The sequence below is a fragment of the Peromyscus californicus genome, unplaced genomic scaffold (genome assembly GCF_007827085.1).
Source record: "Peromyscus californicus insignis strain IS unplaced genomic scaffold, ASM782708v3 Scaffold_7__1_contigs__length_154581171, whole genome shotgun sequence".
Taxonomy (NCBI): Eukaryota; Metazoa; Chordata; class Mammalia; order Rodentia; family Cricetidae; genus Peromyscus; species Peromyscus californicus.
In genome coordinates, this window is record NW_026294595.1 from 143,889,407 (window position 1) to 143,913,947 (window position 24,541).

At 49.5% G+C, this 24,541-nt stretch overlaps 2 protein-coding genes across 5 annotated transcripts in view; both read right to left on the bottom strand.

Annotated features, from left to right (window-relative positions):
* The window catches only part of Zfp64 (ZFP64 zinc finger protein), a 67,728-nt gene that overhangs the window by 13,925 nt on the left and 29,262 nt on the right, over window positions 1-24,541 (bottom strand). Inside the window, exon 1 of one of the 4 annotated variants that reach the window (XM_052723961.1) lies at window positions 5,078-5,240. The exons of 2 other annotated variants lie outside the window; for them this stretch is intronic. In XM_052723961.1, the coding sequence (XP_052579921.1) occupies window positions 5,078-5,183 (106 nt within the window). In that variant the 5' untranslated portion in view covers window positions 5,184-5,240. Of the gene's footprint in view, window positions 1-5,077; window positions 5,241-18,557; window positions 20,161-24,541 lie in introns of those variants that run through there. One more of the 4 variants, XM_052723958.1, reaches the window with a different exon arrangement.
* On the bottom strand, window positions 9,163-9,418 carry LOC128101125 (40S ribosomal protein S28-like). The gene has a single exon (XM_052723962.1). The coding sequence runs from the start codon at window positions 9,413-9,415 to the stop codon at window positions 9,206-9,208; it is 210 nt and encodes a 69-aa protein (XP_052579922.1). The 5' UTR covers window positions 9,416-9,418; the 3' UTR covers window positions 9,163-9,205.

The following is a 24,541-nucleotide window of genomic DNA, read 5'->3' on the forward strand; positions in this document are numbered from 1 at the left end:
AAGAATTCCTATTAGATACAACAGAACATAGGAGGCACCAAGCTGCTTTATTACTACTATTACTATTATTTGATATTTATTTTGTATATGTGCATGTATGGGGTTCAAAAGTATCAAAAGATAACTTGTGGGAGTCACATCTCTCTTCCATCATGTGGACTCTGGGAATTGAACTCAGATCATCACACTTGGCAGCCCATGCTTTTATGCACAGAGCCATCTCCAGGGCCTATGCAGCAGGGTGTTTTTTTTTTTTTTTTTTTTTTGCTTTTTTAAGACAGGTTTCTTTGTGTAGCCTTGACTGTCCTAGAATTTGCTCTGTAGACTAGGCTGGCCTCGAACTCACAGAGATCTGCCCCATGCAGCAGTTCTGCAATGCTTGCCCTCATTTTATTGCTGAGCTGATTTGCTTCAGTTCATCCAAGGGTCACAGGCCACACTTGAGGCATTGCGCTCACCGGGATAACGCATTTCAACAAATTGCTTGAAAAGAAGGGAGATGGAGAGAGAAACCAGAGACCTCACAAGCTGAGGACCTGACACATGGGGACCTTATCTGGCTCCAGATTCAAACATGCCACAAAAGCCACCTGAAATGGTGTTGACAGGTGGGTTTTAGATTAGAGGCGCGTGCATGGATGAAAATGAGGAAGAAATGTAAAACATCCTTGCGCTGTAGGGATGAACGCTGACATGCTCGCAAGCAGAACGGTACCTTATTTTGGTTCAAACACGGCTAAAGGGAGAGGACAAACATGGTTGGCCAGAGCAGGACCTGAGCAGGGGGTCTGCTTGTGTGTTTGGTGTGTAGCTCTCTCTAACACAGCGCTGTGTGGGGAACCAATATGCTGTTGTGTGTATGTATATGTGTGTGTGTGAAGGTGTGCACACACATGGAAGGCAGAGGTTCAGTCACTCTCCATCTTAGTTTTTTTGAGACAGGGTCTCCAGATGAACTGGACCTCACCAATTTAGATAGACGGACTGGCCAGTGAGCTCCAGGAATCCACTCCCCTGTCTCCACCTCCCCAGCACTAGGATTACAAATGCACACCACTGTCGGGCTTTTACATTGGTGCTGGATGCTGGGGCTAGCCTGGGAAACATAGTGAGATCCTGCCTCAAAAGACTACATGGGGCTGGAGAGATGCTCAGTGGTCGAGAGCTCTTGAGGAGGACCTGGGCCTGATTCCTAGCTCCCACGTGGTGGCTGACAAATGCCTGTGACTCCAGTACCAGAGAATGGATGCCCTCTTCTGACCTCTGGGAGCACCAGCCACGAATGTGGTACACAGACATTGCAGGAATACACTCATACACACAAAATAAAATAAATAAATCTTAAAAGGAAAAAGAGAACCTATGGAGGCTGGAGAGGTAGCTTAGTCATACAAGCTGAGGACCTGAGTTCAAGCACCAGCACCAGGCAGTTCACAACAGCCTGTAACTCTAGTTCCAGGGGATCTGATACCTCTGGCCCCACTGGGCACCTGCACTCACATGCACATACCCACATACATAATTAAAAATAATAAAGTGGGGTCTGGAGAGAGGGCTCAGTGGTTAAGGGCATAGGTTGTTTGACTGTCAGCATTCATATAACATTTGTAATTCCAGTCCGAGGGGGTCCAACCTGACACCTTCTTTGTCTTATTTGGGCACTGTAAGCACATGATGCACAGATATATACGCAGGGGAAACACCCATACATATAAAATAAAATGAGCAAAACCTTTAAAAAAATAATAAAGTAAATCTTGTGCATAGACGTACACACCGTTATAATCTCAGCTTTGGGGAGGTGGAGACAGATCCCTAAAACCTGTCCTAAAACACAAGTTGGGTGGTGTCTTGAGGAAGGACAGCAAAGCTGGCCTCTGGTCTCTACACATACACACAAGAATTCATGTTTGGAGGCTCCAGGCAGTCCTCTTGTCCTGAGGCTTGCCTGGGTTCCCGTCTCAGAAGCAAGTCGACAGATGGAGACCTTGTCACAAGCGTCCGGGTGGATACTCAGGGGATAAAAGATTAAACTTCTCCATTTTAATAAGTTTCTACAAATCGGGGAGGTGGGGAGAGAGAGAGAGAGAGAGAGAGAGAGAGAGAGAGAGAGAGAGAGAGGACAGGCAGTGGTTCTCAGCTGTGAGCATGCAGCTGGGTCCACCTCTAGAATTCTCCGGGGTGTGGTGGGGTGGGGGGGTGCGCTATGGCAGAGTTGCTGATATTTTCCCATTCCTAACAAGTCCCCAGCTGCTGCTGCTGCTGGTCTGGGGATGACACCTGATAATTTGTGCTTGATGAGAAATGAAGAAAGTGGTCAAAGGGCTGGAAGATTATTCCAACCAACACTTACCCATCTGCTGGCCCTGGGAAGGTGAGCAGTAAATCTTAGCTACTTAACAGTTCCCACATTAAAAAAGAAAACCATGAAGTCTGGGAGAACATTTTAACTTCACAGTAGCCGTGTCTGAAAACTGAAATCCAAATGAGGTGTTAGACAATAAACAGGTAGCCAGCTAGTGAGTTACAAATTCTGGTTGTCTCTCTAGCTGTGTGGCCCTGAAGTCAGTTGCTCAACCTCTCTGTTTCTCAACTCCTACATCTGTAAAAAGGAAATTGTGGCTTCTATCTTAAGTTCACTGCTACATATAAAAGAACTCCACGCACAAGTAGGCACACTTCCAATGTAAACTTAAAAAAACAGACAAAAAGCTGGGGGTTGAGAGGCCATGCCACTCTAGAATTGTGGGTCACCTTGGCCGACTAGGCTGGTGTCCCCCGATGTCTAGCGGCCCCTTTGTTATTTATCTGATATAACAGGCATTTACTAATTTTTAAAATGCTATTATTTATTTAATTACTTTTTTTTTGAGATAGGGTTTCTTTGTGTAGCCCTGGCTATCCTTGAACTCAGAGATCTTCCTGCCTCTGCCTCCTGGGTGCTGGGATTAAAGGCATGCGCCATCACCCAGACAGGGTCTCACTAAACAATCCTGGCTGGCCTGGAACCCCCTATATAGACCAGGCTAGCCTCAAACTTACAGCGCTCTGCCTGCCTCTGCTGAGATGTCTTGGCGTTGTAAGGCCCCTGTGCAATTAACAGTGGTTGGGCCTTGAGGGAATAGAAAGTTCTTTCCCTGGGTGACACTCACCTATGAACCACGGTGGGGAAGGGGGGACCTCGGGTTCCCCAGAGCGAACTGTTTGCAGGGACCCTCAGCAGCTCAGCGCCCCACACGGGACTTTGCATTCCTGCCCCGGGTCATTCAGAAATCTTCCCTACAGTGTTCCGCTTCCCCTCCCTCCTCCCACCCCCAGCAGGGAGGGTCCGCTAACTTAACCAGCCTGTGCCAGCTGGACTTCACGGTGGCTGGCTTATGGTGCCCCTTATTAGGTTTTAGAATATAAACTACTTGAAAGAGTCCTCGGCAAACCACATTCTCCCCTCTCCACACACACACACACACACACACACATTCTCCCCTCTACACACACACACACACACACACACACACACACACACACACACTCTCCCCTCTCCACACACACATTCTCCCCTCTACACACACACACACACACACACACACACACACACACTCTCCCCTCTCCACACACACACACACACACACACACACATTCTCCCCTCTACACACACACACACACACACACACACACACACACACACACACACACACACACACACCTGCGCGCGCCTCCCTCCTGGGAGAGTAATGCTCACCCGAGCCGGGCCAATTCACCGGGCGAATCTTCCCAGAGGTTGATGGGGGATGTGGAAACGGAGTTTGAGATCAGAAATGCACAGAGTAACCCCCCCCTCCCCCGACACACACACACCCCGGGAAGCCGCAGGTGGAGAAGGGAATAAAGTCCATTTAAAGTTCCTGCCCCCTCCCCTAGCTTCAGAAAGAAGAGACGGGAGGAACCTACAAAGTGCCCTAGGAGTGCCGAGCCCCAACCTCCCTGGGGGCATGTGCCCGAGGGTGACTGAGGAATTCATAGACTTATAAAGGCTCCCCCTTCCTCGGCTCTTCTGGAGTAGGGATCCCCTAGCGGGGGTGGGGGGCACGACCTAAGGTACTCAGAAGGGAGTTGTCACTTCACCGCTCCCAACTGTCCACCAGGCAGAGGAGGGGGGAGGGGGAGCGAGAGCCTCCTGGTTCCACCGTGCTGCCCCCCTCCCCATGGCTCCACGCACTTCCCAGGGGTATCCCGACCTCCACCAGGCCCCAGCCTCTCAGCTGCCCTGACAACACTGTTCACCCAGTCACTCACCCCCTCACACATCCTTCAGGTCCTTGGAAGATTCCCTCTCCGGGAGGTGGATAACGAACGCACTTGAAACCCATCCCACCCTGGTCCTAAAGCCTCCTGGGTTCTGTCTTTGGGTGGAGAAGAGCTGGTGTCTTGTCCTTGGCTCCAGCTTCGTCCCTCCCGGCTGTACGCATCCCTCCGGTCAGTGTGGGAGGCGAACCCGCGGTTCTCAGCGCTTTCCCGGAGAGGAGCAGCGGACCCGTGGAGGGTGTAAGCGACACGCGCGCCTATTTCCCAAAGACCCGCTGGACGCGCCCAGGTCTGGGTCTCCGGGCTGGAGCTGGAAGCTTTGCACACCATCACACGCACCCCCCCCATTGACACCTGCGGGGGTCCGGGGACAGAGACTTCAGACAACTGTCTCCAAGTCCCAGGACTGGAGCTGGAAGCTTCGCGCACCGTTCCACGTACTCCCCTCACCTGACATCTACAGGGGTGCAGGGACAGGGACATTAGAGCAGCTGTCCTCAGGTCCTTGAGCTGAAGCTGGAAGCTTTTTTGCACCCTTCCACTCACCCCAGTCTCCCCCTGCCTAGATATGATACTCATGGGGAGGTCCAGGGACTGCGGAGTGTTGGGGGACATCAGAGCAGCAGTCCCCTCGTCCAGGACTGGGGCTGGAAGCTTTCAGCACTATTCCACGCGCCCCTTCCTCCGTCCAGACCCGACCCCACACAGTTCCCGGGGTGGGGAGAGAAACTGGGGACGTCGGAGCCACTGTCCCAGGCGTCCGGGGGCTACTCACCCCGCTCCCCGGCTATGCGCGGGGCCGCTCTGCCCGGCTCGTTGCACTCGGGCTGCGGCTCCAGCGAGCGCAGATGCTGGGGCTTGGCTTGCTTGCGCCGCGACATGGCGCGAAGATGAGGCTCCCGGCGTGTCCCCAACAGTGGCCTCCTGAACAGCGCGCGTTTCCAGACTTCGGAGGCACACCCCCCCCCCCCCCCCCCCCCCCCCACAGGCCGGATCGCGCATGTCCCGGCCCCGCCGCCCGTCAGCCCGGTAGGACGATTTATCAAGTGTCCTGACAGTCGCTTGGCCGGCGGCCAGGACCTCAGGGGTCCCGGGAACCCCGCTCCCACGCACGAGCTCCAGCTCCACCCCGGCCCCGCCACACCAGAATCTGCATTTTAACAAGCTCCCCAGGTGATGCGCGCGCACGCTCAGGTCGGCGAAACCTTGTCTGCATTTTAACGAGATCCCAGGTGATTCGTTGGCTCATTAAAATTGCAGAAGCGCCAGCCCTCTTCCGACTTTAATGTGCTCCCCGAGTCGCTGGGGAGCTCGTTAAAATGCAGATTCTGACTCGGTGAGTCTGGGGTGGGGCCCGTACGTCTGTGTTTCTAACGAGCTCCCACGTGAGGCCGTGGCCGCTGCCACGCGGGCTGGAGAGCTTTTACAGTCCCTCTTAATTGGTCCAGCTTGGGACCGCGATCCTAGAATATTTCTCACAAAACCTCGCAGGGGTTTTCTCATGCACAGGCAAGGTGGAGAAGAACCTGGGCTCATGGCGTGTCCTCTCACCTGCGCATCCGAATGTACAGTTTAAGGAGAACAGAGTGTCTCCAGTCTGCAGGATGCGGCCAGTTAAAAAAAGAAAAAAAAAAAAAAAAGTAGATGGGGCTGGCCACATGCTCAGCGGGCAAAACCACTTGCCACCAAACCTGATGACTTGAGTTGAATCCTTTGTCCCACATGGTAGGAGAGAACTCATCCCTGTAAGATGTCCTCTGGCCTCCACAAATGGGACAACACACACACACACACACACACACACACACACACACACACACACACACAAATGCAACAACAAATTAAAAAGCAGATTTTGAAAGTCCTGCATTCAGGAGGCGAGGCCTGTAACTTGTACTATTTTATCCTGCCCTCCGTTCCTGTCCCGGGACTCAGGATCTAGGACCACACAGGAGAGGCCTTTGGGGCCAGCCAGGGCGCAGGCCCCACCCACTGTGTGACTGAGGCGCGGTCCCGTCCCGGGGGTTTTGGCTAATTGACTTTTCGTGCTCAGACTAGCTGGGACCTTGTGGAGACCCGAGGGGGACCCCTCCTTCCACCTTCTGAACGACATCCAACAAGGATCGGGAAAGCCACCTACGTCCCCTCAAGGTGTTTACTTTCTTCAGATTGGGAAGTTACTTAAAACAGGGCTGTGCCCCAAGCCTGCCCAAACCTGAGAATCACGTGGTGGCCACCTCTCAGGAAGACCCAGCAGTACTCAGCGGCGAACTCTTGAGGTGGGGACCTGAGACTCGGTATTTTTACATCAAGGCAGAGGTGACAAGTTAAAGAAAGGTGGCATTGCAGGCTCCCAGGGCTTAGCAGCCAGGCGGACCCAGGGCCACGTGCGCGTGCGCGAGGGTGTTTGGCACTGCCAGGGCTGGCTTTCTTAAGCTTCCTTTTGGATTCCAGTTGTCAATCTACTTAGGCATGTGTAAGTAATGCTGGGTGAAGTCACTTAAGATTAAACTCCAAGACGTAATTTAATAAAAGTTTTCTTTGGTATATGTGTGCAGCTGTACCTATGCAGAACGATTTAAAAATTTTTTTTCATTTTTTTTTTTTTTCCAGAGCTGAGGACCGAACCCAGGGCCTTGCGCTTGCTAGGCAAGCGCTCTACCACTGAGCTAAATCCCTAACCCCCTTTAAAAATTTTTAAAGATTTTATTTTTAAATTCTGTGCATGTGTGTGCGCCTGGTGGGTATGTGCATTTGAGTATACATATCTCCAGAGGTCGGAGGCACTGGTTTTCCTGGAGCTGGAGTTACAGGGAGTCCTGAGTTGGGACTGTACTCTGGTCGTCTGGAAGAACAGGACATGCTCTGCACTGCTGAGCCTTCTCTTTGATCTCATCCACACTCTTTACATCTTTTTTTTTTTTTAATTAAAAAAACAGGTCAGGTGTAATGGCATGTGTCTTTATTTAATCCCAGTACTTGGGAGGTAGAGGCAGGAGGATCTCTGTGCGTTTAAGGACAACCTGTCTACATAGTGAGTTCTAGGCTAGCCAGGGCTACATAATGAGATCCTGTCTCAATTCCCTCCCCCCCACACATTTATTTATTCATTCATTTACGTGTGTGTGTGCGCGCGCGCGCATGCAGGCTAAAGGAAAACCTGAGAGTCGTTTCTCTCCTACCATGTGGGTTCTGTGAACCCAGTTCAGGTTGTCAGGGTGGTGTCTAGTCTCCCTTACCTGCTGAACCATCTCCCAGCCCATAAGCAGACAGACTTGAAAACACACACATGCTTTGGTTTAGTGTCTCCCAGGACCGTCTCAGGACCAGAAATCCTGAGAACAGAAATCCCCTCAGGAAACCTGGAAAAAGGGTACATTGAGGGTGCCATCCAGAGACACTTGATACTATGTTATACTTACTTGGGCAATGGGACAAGCCCATTTCCTGCCCAGCCATCTCACAGGACCCAGAGATCCCCTTTTCATTCTTACTGCATAGTATCTGCTAAGATCTCTCGTCTTTCTTTTTTCTGGTTTTTTGAGACAGGATTATTTCTCTGTGTATCCCTGGCTGTCCTAGAACTCACTCTGTAGACCAGGCTGGCTTCAAATTCAGAGAACGGCCTGCCTCTGCCTCCTGAATGCTGGGATTAACAGCGTGTGTCGTCATGCCTGGCCGGATCTCTTGAAATGCTGTCACTGTTTATAATCATGGTGTGAGGACACCATCCTCTACTCACTTGCTCTCCTGGGCAGCCGTACTTCTGCCAGGCCTGCCTGTGCTAGTCTGGACTGGGCTGCCAGCATGCAAGGTCTTCCCCAAGAGTGTCCTGGTTTCTCTTGAGTGAATGCAAGCACCACACTAGAATGCCAGAAGAGAGGACGAGAAAATGATCACATCAATCTCCCCCCATCCCAACAAGGGAGAGGAGACAGACCGTGGCCTGACCTCGTCTCTCACACACACTGCTACCAACTGTCTTAATTCTGTTAACTGTATTGATGAAAACGGTCACTCATAACAGCACAATTTTCTCTGCATATTTGATTCTAAGAAAGAGTAAAATGGAAATTATATTTTCTACCAATATTAGGGCAAGAACTCCTTAGTATTTATTTGTTTATTGAGACAAGTCTCACCATGTAGCCCTGGCTTGCCGGGAACTCACTTTGATTGCACTCACTGAGATCTGTCTACTTCTGCCTCCTGAGTGCCAAGATTAAAGTTCCCTTTCATTCCCAGTGACCGGTTCACTTAGGCATGTATAGATAATGTACCACCAGGACTGGAGAAATGGCTCAGCAGTTAAGAGCATGGGCCACTTTTCCAGAGGACCTGGGTTTGAGTCCCAGCACCCACTGATGGCTCCCAACTACCTGTGACTCCACTTCCAGAGGATCTGATGACATCTTCTGGCTTCCTCGGGTACCAGAAATGTGGCACATAGACATGTGCAGGTGACACACCCATACAAATTAAACAAAAATAATAAATAAAAAATTTAAAGGCATGTGCCACCATATCCAGCATTTGGTTTGATTTTGAAAGGATGCTATACTATTTTACAAGCTATTTAAAGTTCTAGCCTGTCTATCTGTCTGCCTTTCTATTTTCTCTGCTTTCCTTCCTTTTTTTTTTTTCTTTTTTTAAAAAACAATACAAAGCCGGGCGGTGGTGGCGCACGCCTTTAATCCCAGCACTCGGGAGGCAGAGCCAGGCGGATCTCTGTGAGTTCGAGGCCAGCCTGGGCTACCAAGTGAGTTCCAGGAAAAGGCGCAAAGCTACACAGAGAAACCCTGTCTCGAAAAACCAAAAAAAAAAAAAACAATACAAATGCTTTATTTAATAGTTGCAGGTCATCACGGGCCAAGTGGTGGATATCCAGGACCCAGCAGCAAGGTCAGCGCAACCTCCGAGCCTCTCTCTCTGATTCCAATAGGGTGAGCACATCACCCTCTCGAACAGGGCCTTTGATGTTTCGGATGATAGAGCGGCTGGTGTCATCCATAAATTCCACGCGCACCTGTGTGCACTGTCCCTGCGAGCCGGTCCTGCCCAGCACTTTGGTTACCCTAGCTAGCTTGATGGGTTGCACGCGACTCGTGTCCATGATGGCGGCCATCTGGCGGAGAGGAGAGCTGTTTGTTTGTTTTTTTGAGACAGAGTTTCTCTGTGAAACAGTCCTGGCTGTCCTGGATCTCAATCTGTAGACCAGGCTGGCCTCGAACTCACAGAGATCCACCTGGCTCTGCCTCCCAGTGCTGGAATTAAAGGCATGCACCACCACTGCCGCCGGGTTCTGCTTTCCTTTCTTTCTTTCTTTTAATTTTTTTTAAACTTTATTTTATGTGCATTGGTGTAAAGATGTCAGATCCCCTGGAATTGGAGTTACAGACAGTTTTGAGCTGCCATGTGGGTGCTGGGAATTGAACCTGGGTCCTCCGGAAGAACAGCCAGTGCTCTTAACTGCTGGGCCATCTCTCCAGCGCCTCTGCTCTCCTTTCTTATCCTCTCTTTCTGACAGGGTCTCCTATGTAGCTCAGGCGATCTTGGAATATGCAACCAACCTCTTACCTCAGTGCTCAGTACTGGGGTTTCAAGCCTGCTTGACATCTGGTCAAAGTTCTAGTCCTGCATTTATTACTACATTTTGTTACTGAGTTTATTACCTTTTTTTTTCAAGACAGGGTTTCTCTGTGTAGCTGTAGCTGTCCTGGAACTCGCTCTATAGACCAGACTGGCCTGGAACTCACAGAGATCCGCCTGCCTCTGCCTCCCGAGTGCTGGGATTAAAGGCTTGGGCCACCACTGCTAGGCAATTACCAAGTTTTAATGACTTGATTTCAAGGATCATTACTAAAAATTGTGGAAAACAAACCCCAGGGCCTGTGCTCAGGAGCCATGGTTTTTACCTTTCGCCCAGTTTTCACATCAACTCTTTTTTTTTTGGTGGTTGTTTAAATCTAGCTGATAACTTTTGAGTGTGTATGTATGTGTGTGTGGTTCATCTGCATATGTGTGTCCAGGTGTACATCAGGTGTCCTGCTCTGTCACTCACACTGGGCTGTCACTGAACCCGAAGCTAGGCCAGCAGGCAGCAAGCCTCAGCAGTCCATCCCTGTATCCTCTTGGCTCTCCCTGATGCTGGAGTTGCAGGTTTGTCCATGGACCATGCTCATTCTTACACAGGTGCTTGGGTCTGAACTCAGGTCCTTCTGCTGTGCGGCAAGCACACTTCCCCAGTGAGCCATCTCCCCTGCCCGCAGCCCATACATTTTGATCCCTCCTGATAATCAGGGGCTTTTGCAAATTCAACTGAAGAGGAAGTTACTTCTGACCCCTGAAGGTTTTGAGATGGCACCTAAGTAGACTGGGGAACTCTGCTACTGAGTCCCAACACGCCAAGGGGGTCTGTACAAGTGACAGCAACATCTCCCGGAGGGGGGTGGTAGGGGAGGGGGCCCATGGCATTTTCTCACTCCTAACAGCTGCTGGAGTTACTTCCTCATTCCATTCCGGACAGACCCATCACCTTCCTCTTCACTTCCTCCACAGAGAAGGCCAAGCCACTTGCACGTAAATGATTGGTTGGCCAAAGGGTAATAGTGAGAGCCTGTGGCTTTTCAGAACTCAAGGATTCTGTTAGGAGACAGACAGCACATCTCTGACTTAGGAGAAGACTCTCCTGGTCCCTCTGTGGTGTAAGTTGCACATATATTAGTGTATGAGTGCACGTGCCCACTCAGGAGCTCGTGGAGCCAGAACAGGATGCCTAGTGTCTTCCTTTATCGTGCTTGACCTTCTTGTCTTGAGACAGGGTCTCTCAATAAGCCAAAAACAAACAAACAAACAAACAAACAAACAAACAAACAAACAAACAAACAGAAAACCCCTCCTCATTTGGCCAGTGAACTCTCAGGATCAATCTGTCACACCCCCAATGTTGGGGTTACAGGTACCAGCTTTTTATGTGGGTGCTGGGGATTCAAACCCAGGCCCTCACACTTGTAGAGCAGACGGACCGACCACTGAGCCATCTCCTCAGCTCCTGTGCAGCCTTTGAAAGCCACCACTTGTTCCCCACCTTCCGTCGATGACACAATAATGCTGCCACAGTCAGGGTGACTGTGACAAGCAAGTTTGTGTGTGGAGGCAGCGACAGCGCTCTACATGTCACTAATTATTCGTAATGACAGGATCGTGTTATACTTCTTCACAATAATAGCTAAAACTCAGCTGTAACTCAGTCCCACTTAACTAGACAAGACACTGTTTTTCATGGAATATACTCGAAGCAAGCAAGCACAGGAGGCTCTGTTCTTCTGAGTTGCAGATTCCCATATTTTCACACCAGTTTCAACCCACACACACCTTTGAGAACACAAAACCGATGGATTTCTGTGCTCACAGACGTTGAAACTGCTTCAGGATGTATCAAATGCAGACATCCAAAGGACAGGAAGCATACACGTATAAACACACACAACAGTGCAGGAAGCAGAACACAGATTTTGCACACACACTTAGAAATGAAGGAGGGGCCTGAGAGGTGGCCTGTGACTTGTCCCTGGGGATGAGAACAGGGGGAAAAAAGTGTAGTGAAGTTGTGATTGAGTGACTGACTTATTGGTATAAATCTTTTCACAATCGTCTAAGTTTTTAAAAAGGTGGTTTTTGTTTATTTTTTTTTTTAAGGTTGGGGTGACTGGAAAGATGGCTCAGCAGTTAAGAGCACTGGCTACTCTTCCAGAGGACCCATGTTCGAGTCTCAGAAACCACATGGCTGCTCACACCATCTGTGACTCCAGTTGTAGGGAATGATGCTCTATTCTGTCCTCCTTAGGCACTGAATGCACGTGATGCACACACACACACACACACACACACACACACACACACACACACACACACACACAGAAAGAGAGAGAGAGAACATCTACACACAGAAAAAAATGTTTTTTAAAAATTTAAAAATGTTTATTTTAGTTGTGTGTAGACGTCTGTATGTCTGTGTGGGGGTGTATGCACAGGAATGCAGGTTCCCTGGAGGCCAGGAGAACGTGTCAGGTTCTGCTGGGGCTGAAGTTACAGGCAGCAGGAGCAGCACACTATGGGTGTTGGCAGCTGAACTCAGGTCCTCTGCAAGAGCCATCTCTTCAGGCCTTAAGTTTTTCAAAAAACTTTAAAGTTTTCAAACAAGAAAATTTGACTGACATGTAAAGATGATAACTATGCCACTTCAGGGCGACCCCTGCCTCCAAACAAACAACAACCCAAACCAAACCACCTTTGAGATTCGCTCCCACTTGAGGTGTGGCGCATGCTTGGATTCAGCCAACCCATCAGCTTCCCCCTCCTCTGCCAGCCTCTTCCACTACCGCCGTTTTTTTTTTTTTTTTTTTTTTTTGGTAAGCTTTACTTACACATTTCATCACCTAAACAATATTCTGCACAGTCTTGCCTCCCTCATTGAGTGTTTTTCCTTCCCTGGAATCTGGTAGTCTGTGATTCAACATGTTGCCACAGGCAGCTGAGTCTGTTTTCATTCCCCCCATAATCCAGTGTGTGAACACACCACACTGTGCGCCTTGCCCTGCCAAAGGGCGCTCTCCAGCTTGGTAATTATGAGCAAGGCAAGTACATACATTCCTGCACGGGTTTCTTGGTCCATGGATATACGCTTGCTTCTCCATACCCTGAATCTGCACTGAATCACCAGCTCCCCAGGTGATTCAAACATAAGAAGCACAGAGATCAGAATCTGCTTTTTAACAAGGTCCCCAGAGTGTCACGTTGGCTTTATTAGTTCACATTCTCGTCCACACGTTATTTTAAATGAAAAAGGAACTAGTGGAGGGGCTTTGTAAAAGTCTTTACCCCCAAGTCTGACACAGAGTTCAATCGTCAGAAAACCCTCAGGAGAGAACCAACCCCACAGAGGTGTCCTCTGACCTCCACATGCACACTGTGGCATGCATGTACCCCACACTCCCACAAAATAATAAATAAATAAATAATTTTAAAAAGCGACTGCCCGGGCTGGTGATGTAGCTCAGTTGGTAGAGTGCTTGCCTAGCATGCCCAAAGCCCAGGGTTCCATCCCCAGCATGGAATCTCCAACCCAGGAGATGGAGGCAGTGGGGATCATGAGTTCAAGGCTATCCTTGGCTACTTAGAGAATCCAAAGCCAACCTCAGCTACCAGAGACCTTGTCTCAAAAATAAAGAAACACAAAAAACACCGTCTCTGCCCCCTTCCCCCATACAGCACAGCCTTTTAAGAGACTAGAAGGCATATCCTTAGCTAACAAGGGGAAAAGTGGGGAGCAGGTATGAGGGGCTTTGTGTGGTCGGCTGGACTTGATTAAATTGCCCTGTCCTCCTCTGTCCTGTCAGCTGAGGTAGGAATGTTTGTTTTCCTTCAAAATCATACCTTGAGAAGGAAAGTGATTAGGTCGTGGGGGTGGGGCCCTACTGAATGGATTAGTGTCCTTCTAAAGGAGACCCCAGGGGCAGTGGGTATGCTCAAGGCACATTGTAAAAGTGCATGGAATTTTCAAGAAATAATTTAAAATATCATTCAAAGTAAAGAAGAGACTTGAGAAACACCGGGTGAGGACAAAGTTGGAAGATGTGTCTGTGAGCAAACAATCTTTCCCACATGCCTGCATCTGCCCTGGGGCTTGCTTCAGCCTGACCTCCTGGTCTCTAGACTTATAAGAAATGATTTTCTGTTGTTTGGAAGCTAACCAGTCTATGGCACTTTACTATATCGTACCTAAACAGACTAAGGTGCCCCACTTAGAATCTAGACATATACCAAGGCAGGCCCCTTGCCTGATTTGGGGAGGTGACATCATCACTCCTGGCCTGACAGAACATGGACGTCTTGACAGGACAGCAGAGGCAGAGGAGTGGTCATGCCTAGAAGGATGGAAAGAGTTACCACCTACAGAAGTTCATTGTGGGCTAGGCATGGCTTGAAAACACATTTTACTTGTACTTATATTTCCAGAATTTGGCTCCCATTGTGTGTGTGTGATGCTGGGAATTGAACCCAGGACCTTACACATTCTAGGCGAGGGCTCTACCACTGAGCTATGCTCCCAGCTCTTCCTTAACTTTCCTGAGCCCCAGGTTCTTCATCTGTGAAATGTTTTGTTTTTTTCTTAAATGTTAAGAGGAAATGTATCTGACTGGAGAGTTGGCTCAGTGGTTAGAGCACTGGCTGCTCTTTCAGAGGATCGGAGTTCAGTTCCCAGCACCCACATGGTGGCTCACAACTGTCTGTAACTCCAGTTCCAGGGGTCCTCTTCTGACCTCCATGGGCACTGCATGCACGTGGTGCATAAACATACATGCAGGCAAAACAAACACATGCCTTTTTGTTTGTTTTTGAGACAGAATTTCTCTGTGCAGCCCTGGAACTCCCTCTGTAGACCCGCCTGCCTCTACCTCCTGAGTGCTAGGATTAAAGGCGTGTGCCACTACTGCCTGGCTAAAAATATTTGATTTTAATGAAGAGAAAAATGTGTGGAAGGGACCAACAAATAGTAACTAATTCAGGACATTAGTTCCCATTCTTGCTGTGGACCATCAACCCTTCCTCTCCTTGCACTATAATACTTTCTGCATCTGTTGTAAAACAGAGAAATAATCGTGGTGAGCTGTCTAATTTTAGTGGGCACGTACACTGTGCCAGGCACGCTAGAAATACTTTGGTAAAGAAGTCAGATTTGGGGGTTGGAGAGGCGGCTCAGAGGCTGAGAGCTCTTACTGTTCTTGCAGGGGACCTCAGTTTAGTTTCTAACATCACATGGTGGCTTACAACCGTCAATAGCTCCAGGTCCAGGGCATCCAGTGCCGCCCTCTTCTGGTCTCCACAGGTACTGCATGCACATGGTGCACAGTTGTGCATGCAGTCAAAACACGTACACATGAAATAAAAGCAAATAAATATTTAAGAAAAAAAAAAAGAGCTGGATGGCGGTGGTGCACACCTTTAATCCCAGCACTTGGGAGGCAGAGCCAGGTGGATTTCTGTGAGTTCGAGGCCAGCCTGGTCCACAGAGCGAGATCCAGGACAGGCACCAAAGCTACATAGAGAAACCCTGTCTCGGAAAAAAAAAATAAACAAAAGCAAAACCAGGCCTGGTGAGATGGCGTGGTAGGTTAGGGCATCTGCCGCCTAGCTTGATAACTTGAATTGGATTTTTCCCTAAGTTGGAGGGCCAGAGCTGCAAATTGTCCTCTGGCCACTACTGGGTGCTGTGACACATGGGAAGCACCCCCACCTACATACACACTGCTGTGGGATAATCCTTCTGTACGCTGTGAATATGTATCACTCTCATTGGTTGATAATAAAGCTGAATTGGGCTATAGCAAGGCAGAATAAGGCCGGGTGGGAACGCCAAACTGAAAATACAAAGAGAAGAAGGTGGAGTCGGAGGGAGACGAGCCAGCTGCTGGGGAAGGAAGATGATAGAGGACAGGTACAACCATGAGCCGTGTGGCAAAATACAGATTAATAGAAATGGGTTAATTTAAGTTGTAAGAGCTAGTTAGTAATAAACCTGAGCTATTTTAGGCTGAACATTTTGTAGTTAATACAAACTTTTGTGTGATTATTTGGGACCGGGCAGTTGGGACCAAAGAAGAGCTCTGCCTCATTTACACACACAAAATAAATAATTACAAACCCCACACACTCTCCAAGTCACATTCTCAGACCCAAACCATTAACATTAGAGAGCAGAAACAAAACATCCCTTCCCAAATTTGAACTACTTAAAAACTAGGGAACATGGGGGCTGGAGAGATGGCTCAGTGGTTAAGAACACTGCTTGCTCTTCCAGAAGTCCTGAGTTCAATTCCCAGCAACCATCTGTAGTGAGATCTGGTGCCCTCTTCTGGCCTGCAGGCATACATGCAGGTAGAATACTGTATACATGATAAATAAATAAATAACAACAACAACAACTCCCCCACAAAAAGATAGGGAACATGGCTTTAGCCCCTGGATTTTATTTCCTCCAAACAACTCCTTACCCCGATAGCAAGGTAGCTGGATATTAGGAGATGACATTTAACTTTACAGGTGTGGCCAGGTGGTGGTGGCACACACCTTTAATCCCAGCATTGGGGAGGCAGAGCTAGGTGGATCTCTGTGAGTTCCAGCCCAGCCTGGCCTACAAAGCAAGATCCAGGACAGGCTCCAAAGCCACACAGAGAAACCCTGTCTCGAAAAAACCAAAAAGAAAAAAGAAAAAAAAGTTAGAGGTGTGAATGTGAGGGAAGCAGGCCAATGGATTCCTAATCTTGTATGCTGTGGGATTTCCTGTGTTTTACACACATTAAAATAAGTAAGTCGTTATTATTGCCCATATGAAAATAGAGAATTTCTGGCCAAGAGCGGAGACCCAGAAGTAGTAAGAATTGGTCAGCTAGCAAGGGCCCGAGAAAACGAAGGAGCAAGACAAACCCAACTCTAAGGCAGGGCTCTCTGGGAGACTCCAACTTCGAATTTAAGGGTGTGTTGTCCCGTCCCTCACCCCCAGCTTGGCCTTCAACTTGCTACATGCTTCAGGTTAACCTTGAACTTCTGATCCTCTTGCTTTTAACTCCAGACCTCTGAGATCACAAGCATGCACCATGGGGTGGGTGTGGGGATGATGGAGCCCAGACCTTCCCCATGTTAGGCCAGCACACTACTGACTCAGCCCATAACCGGAAGGTTTCAAACACCACTGTTTTGTGTTTTCCCAGTTTATTACTCAAAACAAATCATCTCTTCATATAAAAGTGAGATGATTGCACGACCACTTTTATTAAATGAATTCATGTTACTGAAGGAAGAAAGTAGGCAGTTTTGGCCAAGATGTGACTAAGCAGTCCCACTCCAAGATGCCTTTTTTTGGTTTTTTTGAGACAGGGTTTCTCTGTGTAGCTCTAGCTCTCACTCTATGTCCTGGAATTCACTCTGTACACCACGCTGGCCTCGAACTCACAGAGATCCACCTGCCTCTGCCTCCCAAGTGCTGGGATTAAAGTCGTGTGCCACCACCACCCGGCTCTAAAATGCCTTTTTTTTTGTTTTTGTTTTCCCTAATAGTGACTGACCTTTCCTTATCTGTCGGTCCTGGCAGACACTGGAACCTGAGACAACATTCCTAGACTTTTAACATCTTTGGTCATTCTGGCTTGCTCTTTGGCGCCACCTAATGACCAAATGCCATTTCAAGTCCAAAGGGAAGTTTGGATTTCTCTCAGTGTGGCTCCTGCTTCTCAACAAGGTAGTGCTTCTCTCATTTAGACCCTGAGCAGAGATGGACGTTTAAGAAACTACATTTTAGGAAACTCTGTCAAACCTTACTAGGCTCCTACACCCTATTTACACATAAACAGAAATGTCAGAACCGTCATGAGGTCTGAAGTTTCAAATAACAGCTGGATGCAAGCCACATGTTGTGAGCAGCGTGAAGGCTTGTAATCCCAGGAGGCCTGTAATCTGAGGAGGCAGAAGGCTAATCCTTCTGGGTCTTGAATTTGAGGCCAGCCTGCGCTACAGAGTGAGACCTTGTGTCTAAAACAAAACTAAGGATGAGGAAGTTTGGGTCACTTTAGATATCCAATGTATTAGACATAGCTGTGAAGGGGGGAAGTAGTCATGAGAAGACCCCAACCCCCAAGCCCTGCTGTTCCAAGTTCCCTCTGGTTACAGAGTAGTTAAAGGGCTGGGGGGATGGATACACAGTCAAGAGTGTGTATGCTGCTCTTGTGGGGATCCAAGTTTGTTTCCCAGAACCCAAGCCAGCTCATAACCACTGATAACTCCAGCTCCAGGGGCATCTGACGCCCTCTCTGGCCTCTCTGGGTACCTGCACTCATGTGCGCGCATGCACACACACACACACACACACACACACACACACACACATACACACAAAATAAATCTTTACAAAATAAACTTCACAACCTTTCCCCCTCCCTAATCATATCTTGAACTGTAACAGAATATCACTCCTCAGTAGATTTTAACAGGGTGGTAGGGCACTGTTCCTTTAGGATGTTCATCTCCAACACTCTCGCTAGAAAATGGTCCGTCATAGATTTGGATCTATGGAGGGACAAATAGAAATCTATGTAGCACACAAGTACTCCAGACTCTGTCTCTCTGTCTCTCTCTGTGTGTGTAATTCTGGAAAGGGACTCCAGAAAAGCTAAGAAGTACCATCTACTGTACAAACTGAATGCAAGAGAAACCCCAAACCCAAACACCTTTATTCCAGTTGGAAAATCAAATCTGGAACATGGAAAGTCAAACTGTAAACAAACAAACACGTCCAGTCCCTAATGCCGTGAATTCCAACTCCTATTGGAACCAGCCTTGGGAACTTAAGACAGAGGAACGGCTTGAAGGAGGAATTAGGTTGGCCTCCACGCTGTTTCCCTATTAAAAAAGTACATAAACCGTATAAAATACAATTTATTACAAGGGACCAGGAGCCTCTTACAACATTCCTCTTGTCGTTTCTCTGACAGCGCCCCCCCCCCCACTCCAGAATGTATCTGAAGCACTAATCGGGTATGGAATCAGCCGGGCAGAGCAGGGCAGGGTGTGCCGCCCCGTGGATGATGGAGTAAGTCTGCTTGGGCAGTTCTTGTTGAGAGGGGAATATGGGCGGTGCCGTGGTGGCCACGGCGATGCTCTGGCCTCCATCGCTCACCACTGTCACTTCCGCAGTGCCCTCCTGAATCAGCGCGTTAAGGCCTTCGAAGTCCGAGCACGTGATACCCGAACTGGCAATGAATGTCTGGTTTCCCGTGCCTTCCTGGGTCCCGGCTGGGGTGGTGGGGATCAGAGTCTGTTGTAGGGTGGCCCCCGCCGCCTGTTCATGGGTGGTCAGCAGAACAGTCGGCTGACTCAGGGTACCTGCTTCTCCAGGACACCCGGGGGGCTGAGGAGGGGTGATTAGACTGACCTGGCGTAGGATCTGCAGCCGGCCGTTCCCCGGGAGCTCCTCGGGGGTCTGGGCTACCAGGGTGGGGGGCACAATGTTGACAGCAGCGGCGGCCGCTTGGACGATGGTGTTCGCCTGAGGTACCTGATGCCCCACGATGATCTTGACCCTCCCCTCGCTGAACTGAGACACCTGGCTGGACTGGAGGGGGACCTGGAGATGCCCCACGGTGAGGGGCGCAGCCGGCTGCTTGCTGGCGTCAAGGTGAAGCTGCACGACAGTCACATCGGAGTTCTTACTGTCGTGGTACTCACTGTGCTGCCTCTTGTGGCTGCGGAGGGAGTCCTCCCGCATGAACGAGGCCTCACAGATGTCACAGTGGAACGTCTTCTTGGCATCCAGCTTGGTCACCTGCCGGCTGCTCTGCCTGCCGGTGTCCTTCCTCTCCGGGGCCTCGGTCTTGAGCATGTCGGCGTGGAACTTCTTCATGTGCTTGCTCAGGTTACTGGGCTGCTTGGTGTCGAAGCTGCAGTAGTTACACTTGAACGGGCGCTCCGTGCAATGGATGCGCTCGTGCACGCGCAGCGCGGCCTTGCTGGAACAGGAGTAGCTGCACTCCGGGCACTTCTCCGGGTGCTCCGACTGGTGCAGGCGGCTGTGCTTCCGCAGGGTGGACTTGCTGTCACCCAGGAAGTCGCAGTGCGGACACTTGAAGTTATTCCCGCTGTGCTTGATGCGGATGTGCGACTTGAGGTTCCCCTTCATGGTACAGCGGACATTGCAGAACTCGCACTTGAAAGGCTTCTCCCCCGAGTGCACACGCATGTGCCTTTTCAAGTCCGAGCTGATTTTGAACTTGGCACTACAGAGCCAGCACTGGAAGGGGGCGTCCCCTGTCAACACAAGGTGAGTTTCCATAAGAACAGGCAGGTTAAAAAACGACAACAAGGATCAACAAGGATCCCCCCAGAAGCACACACCAGAAAACGGCTTATAGCAAGGCAGGAGGCTGGCCCCCTCCTCACCGCAGCTCCCAGCAGCCCTTGGGATTCTCTTTGTTACCCAAACCCCAGTCATCATCATGAGTGCCGGCACAGCCCCACCCCTAGAAAACCCAGAAGGAGGAGGGGGAAGGGTGATTTTTGAAAAGAGCCATTTAAATGTCCTGAATAGGATCTGCAATTCCACTCCTTACAGCTTTTTTTTTTCCTGAGACAGGGTCTATGTAGTCCTGACTGTCCTGAAACTCACTATGTAGACCAGGCTGGCCCCTAACTCACAGAGATCTGCCTGCCTCTGCCTCCTTAGTGCTGGGATCAAGGGCATGTACCACTATACCTGGCTTTCTTATAATTGTTTTTTAAAAATGATTTCATTTCTAATTTTACACACATGTGTGTGAGTGTGAGTGTGTGTGTGTGTGTGTGTGTGTGTGTGTGTGTGAGTGAGTGAGTGAGAGAGAGAGTATGTGCGTGCCAATGCAGGTGTCTGTGGAGGCCAAAAGAGAGGACTGGATTTCCTGTGAGCTGCCTGGTGGGTGTGCTGGGAATTGAACCCAGGTCCTCTGGAAGAGAGACTGCTGAGCCGTCTCTCCAGCCTCTTTCATAGCCCAGTTGGAAGCCGACCGCTGCATGACTTTGCATCCTTCTGGATTTTGATTGAACTGAGCGTTGTCACAGACTTGCTAACACATTTCCAACAGGTCAGTGCCAGGCTGCATCTGTGAGAGGCCCCCGCCCCCACGTGACGGATACACCGAGGATAGTCCTTGCAGATTTTTATTAATAGGGGTGTGTTTATTGCACAAGGCTTAATTTTTCCTTACTGCCAGCTGTGTTCTCTGCTTGGGAAGAAGTTACAGAATCCAGCTGCTTGATGTTTTGGTTTTTTTTTTTATTTGTATTTGCTGAAAGATGAATGGGGAGAGTGAAATTGCAAACAGCTAAGCGGATGTGATATCCAGGTCCAGATTAGTGGAGGCAGCGGTCACCAAGCAAGCAGCTTGCTCTCCAGGGTAGTGTTTCCATGTGCACTGCTGTGTACGTGCTGTGTGTGTGTGTGTGTGTGTGTGTGTGTGTGTGTGTGTGTGTGTGTCTAAGGACAACCTGGGGTGAACCTCCTAGGAACGCTGTCCACCTCCTTTGAGACAGGGTCTCTCACTGGCCTGGAGTTCACAAACTGGGCCAGGCTGGCCACCGAGCCCCAGGGATCCACCTGTCCCTGCCAACCCAGTGCTGGGATCACAGCGGTGCACCACGGCTGACATTTTCATGTGACATCTAGGAGCTGAGCTCTTAGTGAGGCATTTCCCCAGCACTACGACGACGATTGTTTAAGCAAGTGAGCTAACAGCGGTTCAGAGTTTCAGGTTGGTCCTGGATGGTAGGAGCCACGCCAGGCACACTACAGGGTGGTCTTGTCCTTGCTGGCAACACCCCACAAGGTAGGAGCCCTTACTAGCTCTGTTCTGAGCACTACTATGCAAGTGAGTGGGGTCCTGAGCCTACATAACTCATTCACGGTCACCATCCAGCACTCAGCAGGCCTGGCTCCAAGCCAGGCTGACTCCAAAGCCGGGCAAAGAGTTGTACACGTAACCCGTGCTCACTTTCTCAGGGCGTGCTCTCTGAAGACCGTGATCATGCTTCATGTGTTGGTAGCTGGCCAACGACGCCATCCTGAGCTGCCTAATGCATTCAACTAGAGCCTGCAGGGATTAGCTGAACACAATCCCAGAAAACCAAGATGCCTGAACCAAACAACAAACACTTCACATGGTTGGTTAACATTAGGCATGCTGACTCCTCAACTGGACGTGGGAAGCTCCAGCCTGGGGCCCAAACCCTGGCCACTGGTGGCTTTATAAATAAAGCTTATTGGACCAGGGCCATTCTCCTCTGCCGAGGACTGAACCCCGGCTTCACCCATGCTAGGGCAGCACAGCTGTTTAAACCTGGTTACTGTCCCATGGCCATTTTCCTGGTTAGTTCTTAGTGTCAACTCGACACAATCCAGAGTCACCTGAGTACCTCAGCTGAAGAATGGCCATGCCTGTGAGGAACTGTCTCACAGACGATTGACGGGGAGGGCCTCGGCCACTGCTGGCATCACTATCGGAGGCAGGTGAATCTGAACTGTGTAAGAGAGCTAGGAGAGACAAGCCAGAGAGAGCCAGTCAGCAGCGCTCCTCCGATCTCTGCTTCAGCTCCTGCCCTGACTCTCCTCAGTGATGGGCTGTGACCGGGGAAGGGCAAGCCCTTGCTCCTCTCAGGCTGCCTTAGGCCAGAATGTTCATCACAGCGACAGAAAGAAAAGGACAGCAACCACGGAGAGACAGTTGTGTGTCAGCGGCTACTTGGCCCCTAAAGCCCAAGGTACTTCCTAAGTAGCCTTTTTAATTAATAAAAACGGAGTGTGTTCGGGCATATGTGGACACCAGAGACCAACCTCAAGCACTGTTCCTCAGGAGCTGTCTACTTTGTGTTTTTGGTTTTTTTTTTGAGACAGGGTTTCTATGTAGCCCTGACTGTCCTGGACCTGGCTCTGTACACCAGGCTGGCCTTGAACGCGGAGATCCACCTTCCTCTGTCTCCCAAGTGCTGGGATTAAAGTGGTGGACTACCACCGCCAGGCCCTACTTTGTGACAGGGTCTCCCATTGGCCTGGGGCCCAACCAGTAGGCTAGGCTAGCTGCCAGTGAGCCTTGGGAATCCTCCTGACTCCGCTCCCGTGACACCGTTACAGGTGTCTGTCACTATGCCACTTTTTACAGGAGTTCTAGGAATCAACTCAGGTCCTCATGCTTGAGTGGTAAGCACAGACTGAACCATATCCCCAGCCACCAAGTGTTTTCCAGTAAACGTTAGCTTCTCCCCTGTCTTCAAACAACGTCGCCCCCTTGCGGCAGTTTGTCAAAGCTCACAGAACCCTTCTACAGGAAGCTTCAAATGCACAAAACAAGCTAATACAGAAAACCAATAGGAATACAAAGAAACCAATTACATTGTTAAAACCACAGAAAGAATCACATCGAGCAACGTGTACCTTAGCGGGGATTACACAGCCACCTAGCGGCGGGTCTTGGAACTACAGCAGCTTCTAGATTGGTATTAACAAAATGTACAATCACCCAACTGCCATGATCACTTTGAAACCCCGTGAGTTCCCCGGGCGACAAGTTCATAGCATTTGCTCAAAGTGGAATAACAGACATTTCCTTTTGTTCTTCTCTTCATCAATTCTATTAGTGACAAAATCCAGGGAAAACAAACAAACCCATAACCAAATCTCATAGCTAGGTTGCAGAGTTAACACCACTTTTCTAGAGGTTGAGATCTTTTGAGACAGGGTCTCTTGTACCCAAGGCTAGCCTCTAACTTCTCATGTAGCTGAAGGTGACCTTGAAATTCCTGTTTTCACTCCCCCAAGTGCTGGGATTACAGGTGTACACCACTGTACCCCGCCTACTCTTTCTTTTTTTTAAATCACAAATATTTTAAAAAATTATTTGATTATTTTGTGTGTGTTCTGTCTGCAGGTGTTCTGTCTGTATGTATGTGTGTGCAATGCCCACAGAAGGACGATCCGGATTCCCAGGACTGGAGTCACATGGTGGTGAGCCGTCACATGCACACTGTGGATCAGACCCTGTCCTCTGCAAGGGCAGCAGGTGCTCCTAACAGCCGAGCCATCTCTCTGACCCCACGAGTATTTCTCAACTTTCTTTTCAGTACATCTGGATGCTTTAAAATCACACTAATTACTTATTTATTTATTTACCGATTGAGTGATTGTGTGTGTGTGTGTGTGTGTGTGTGTGTGTGTGTGTGTGTGTGTAGTGTGCGTGGACATATGATAGCACATGTGTGGTGCTCAGGACAACTTGTGGGAGTCTGTCTTTCCTCTCACCATGTGGGTCTTGAGGACTGAGCTCATGAAAGCAAGCCCTTTCAGCCACTGAGCATCTCTCTAGACCTAAATTTACCCCTTCCCTCCTTTCTTTCTTTCTTTCTTTTTTTCTTTTCTGTCCTTTTTTTTTAGACAAGGTTTCATTATGTAACCTTGGCTGTCCTGGAACTCACTCTGTAGACCAGGCTGGCCTACAGAGCAATCCACCTGCCTCAGCCTCCCCAGTGTTGGGATTAAAGGTGTGCGCCACCACTGCCCGGCTCTGAATTAATTTCTTAAATGGAGTGTCCTGGCCAAAGCTCTGGTGTAAGTTCTGCAGTACCAGTGACTACACCCTCCGCCCCTAGCATCCCACGGAGCAGGGTT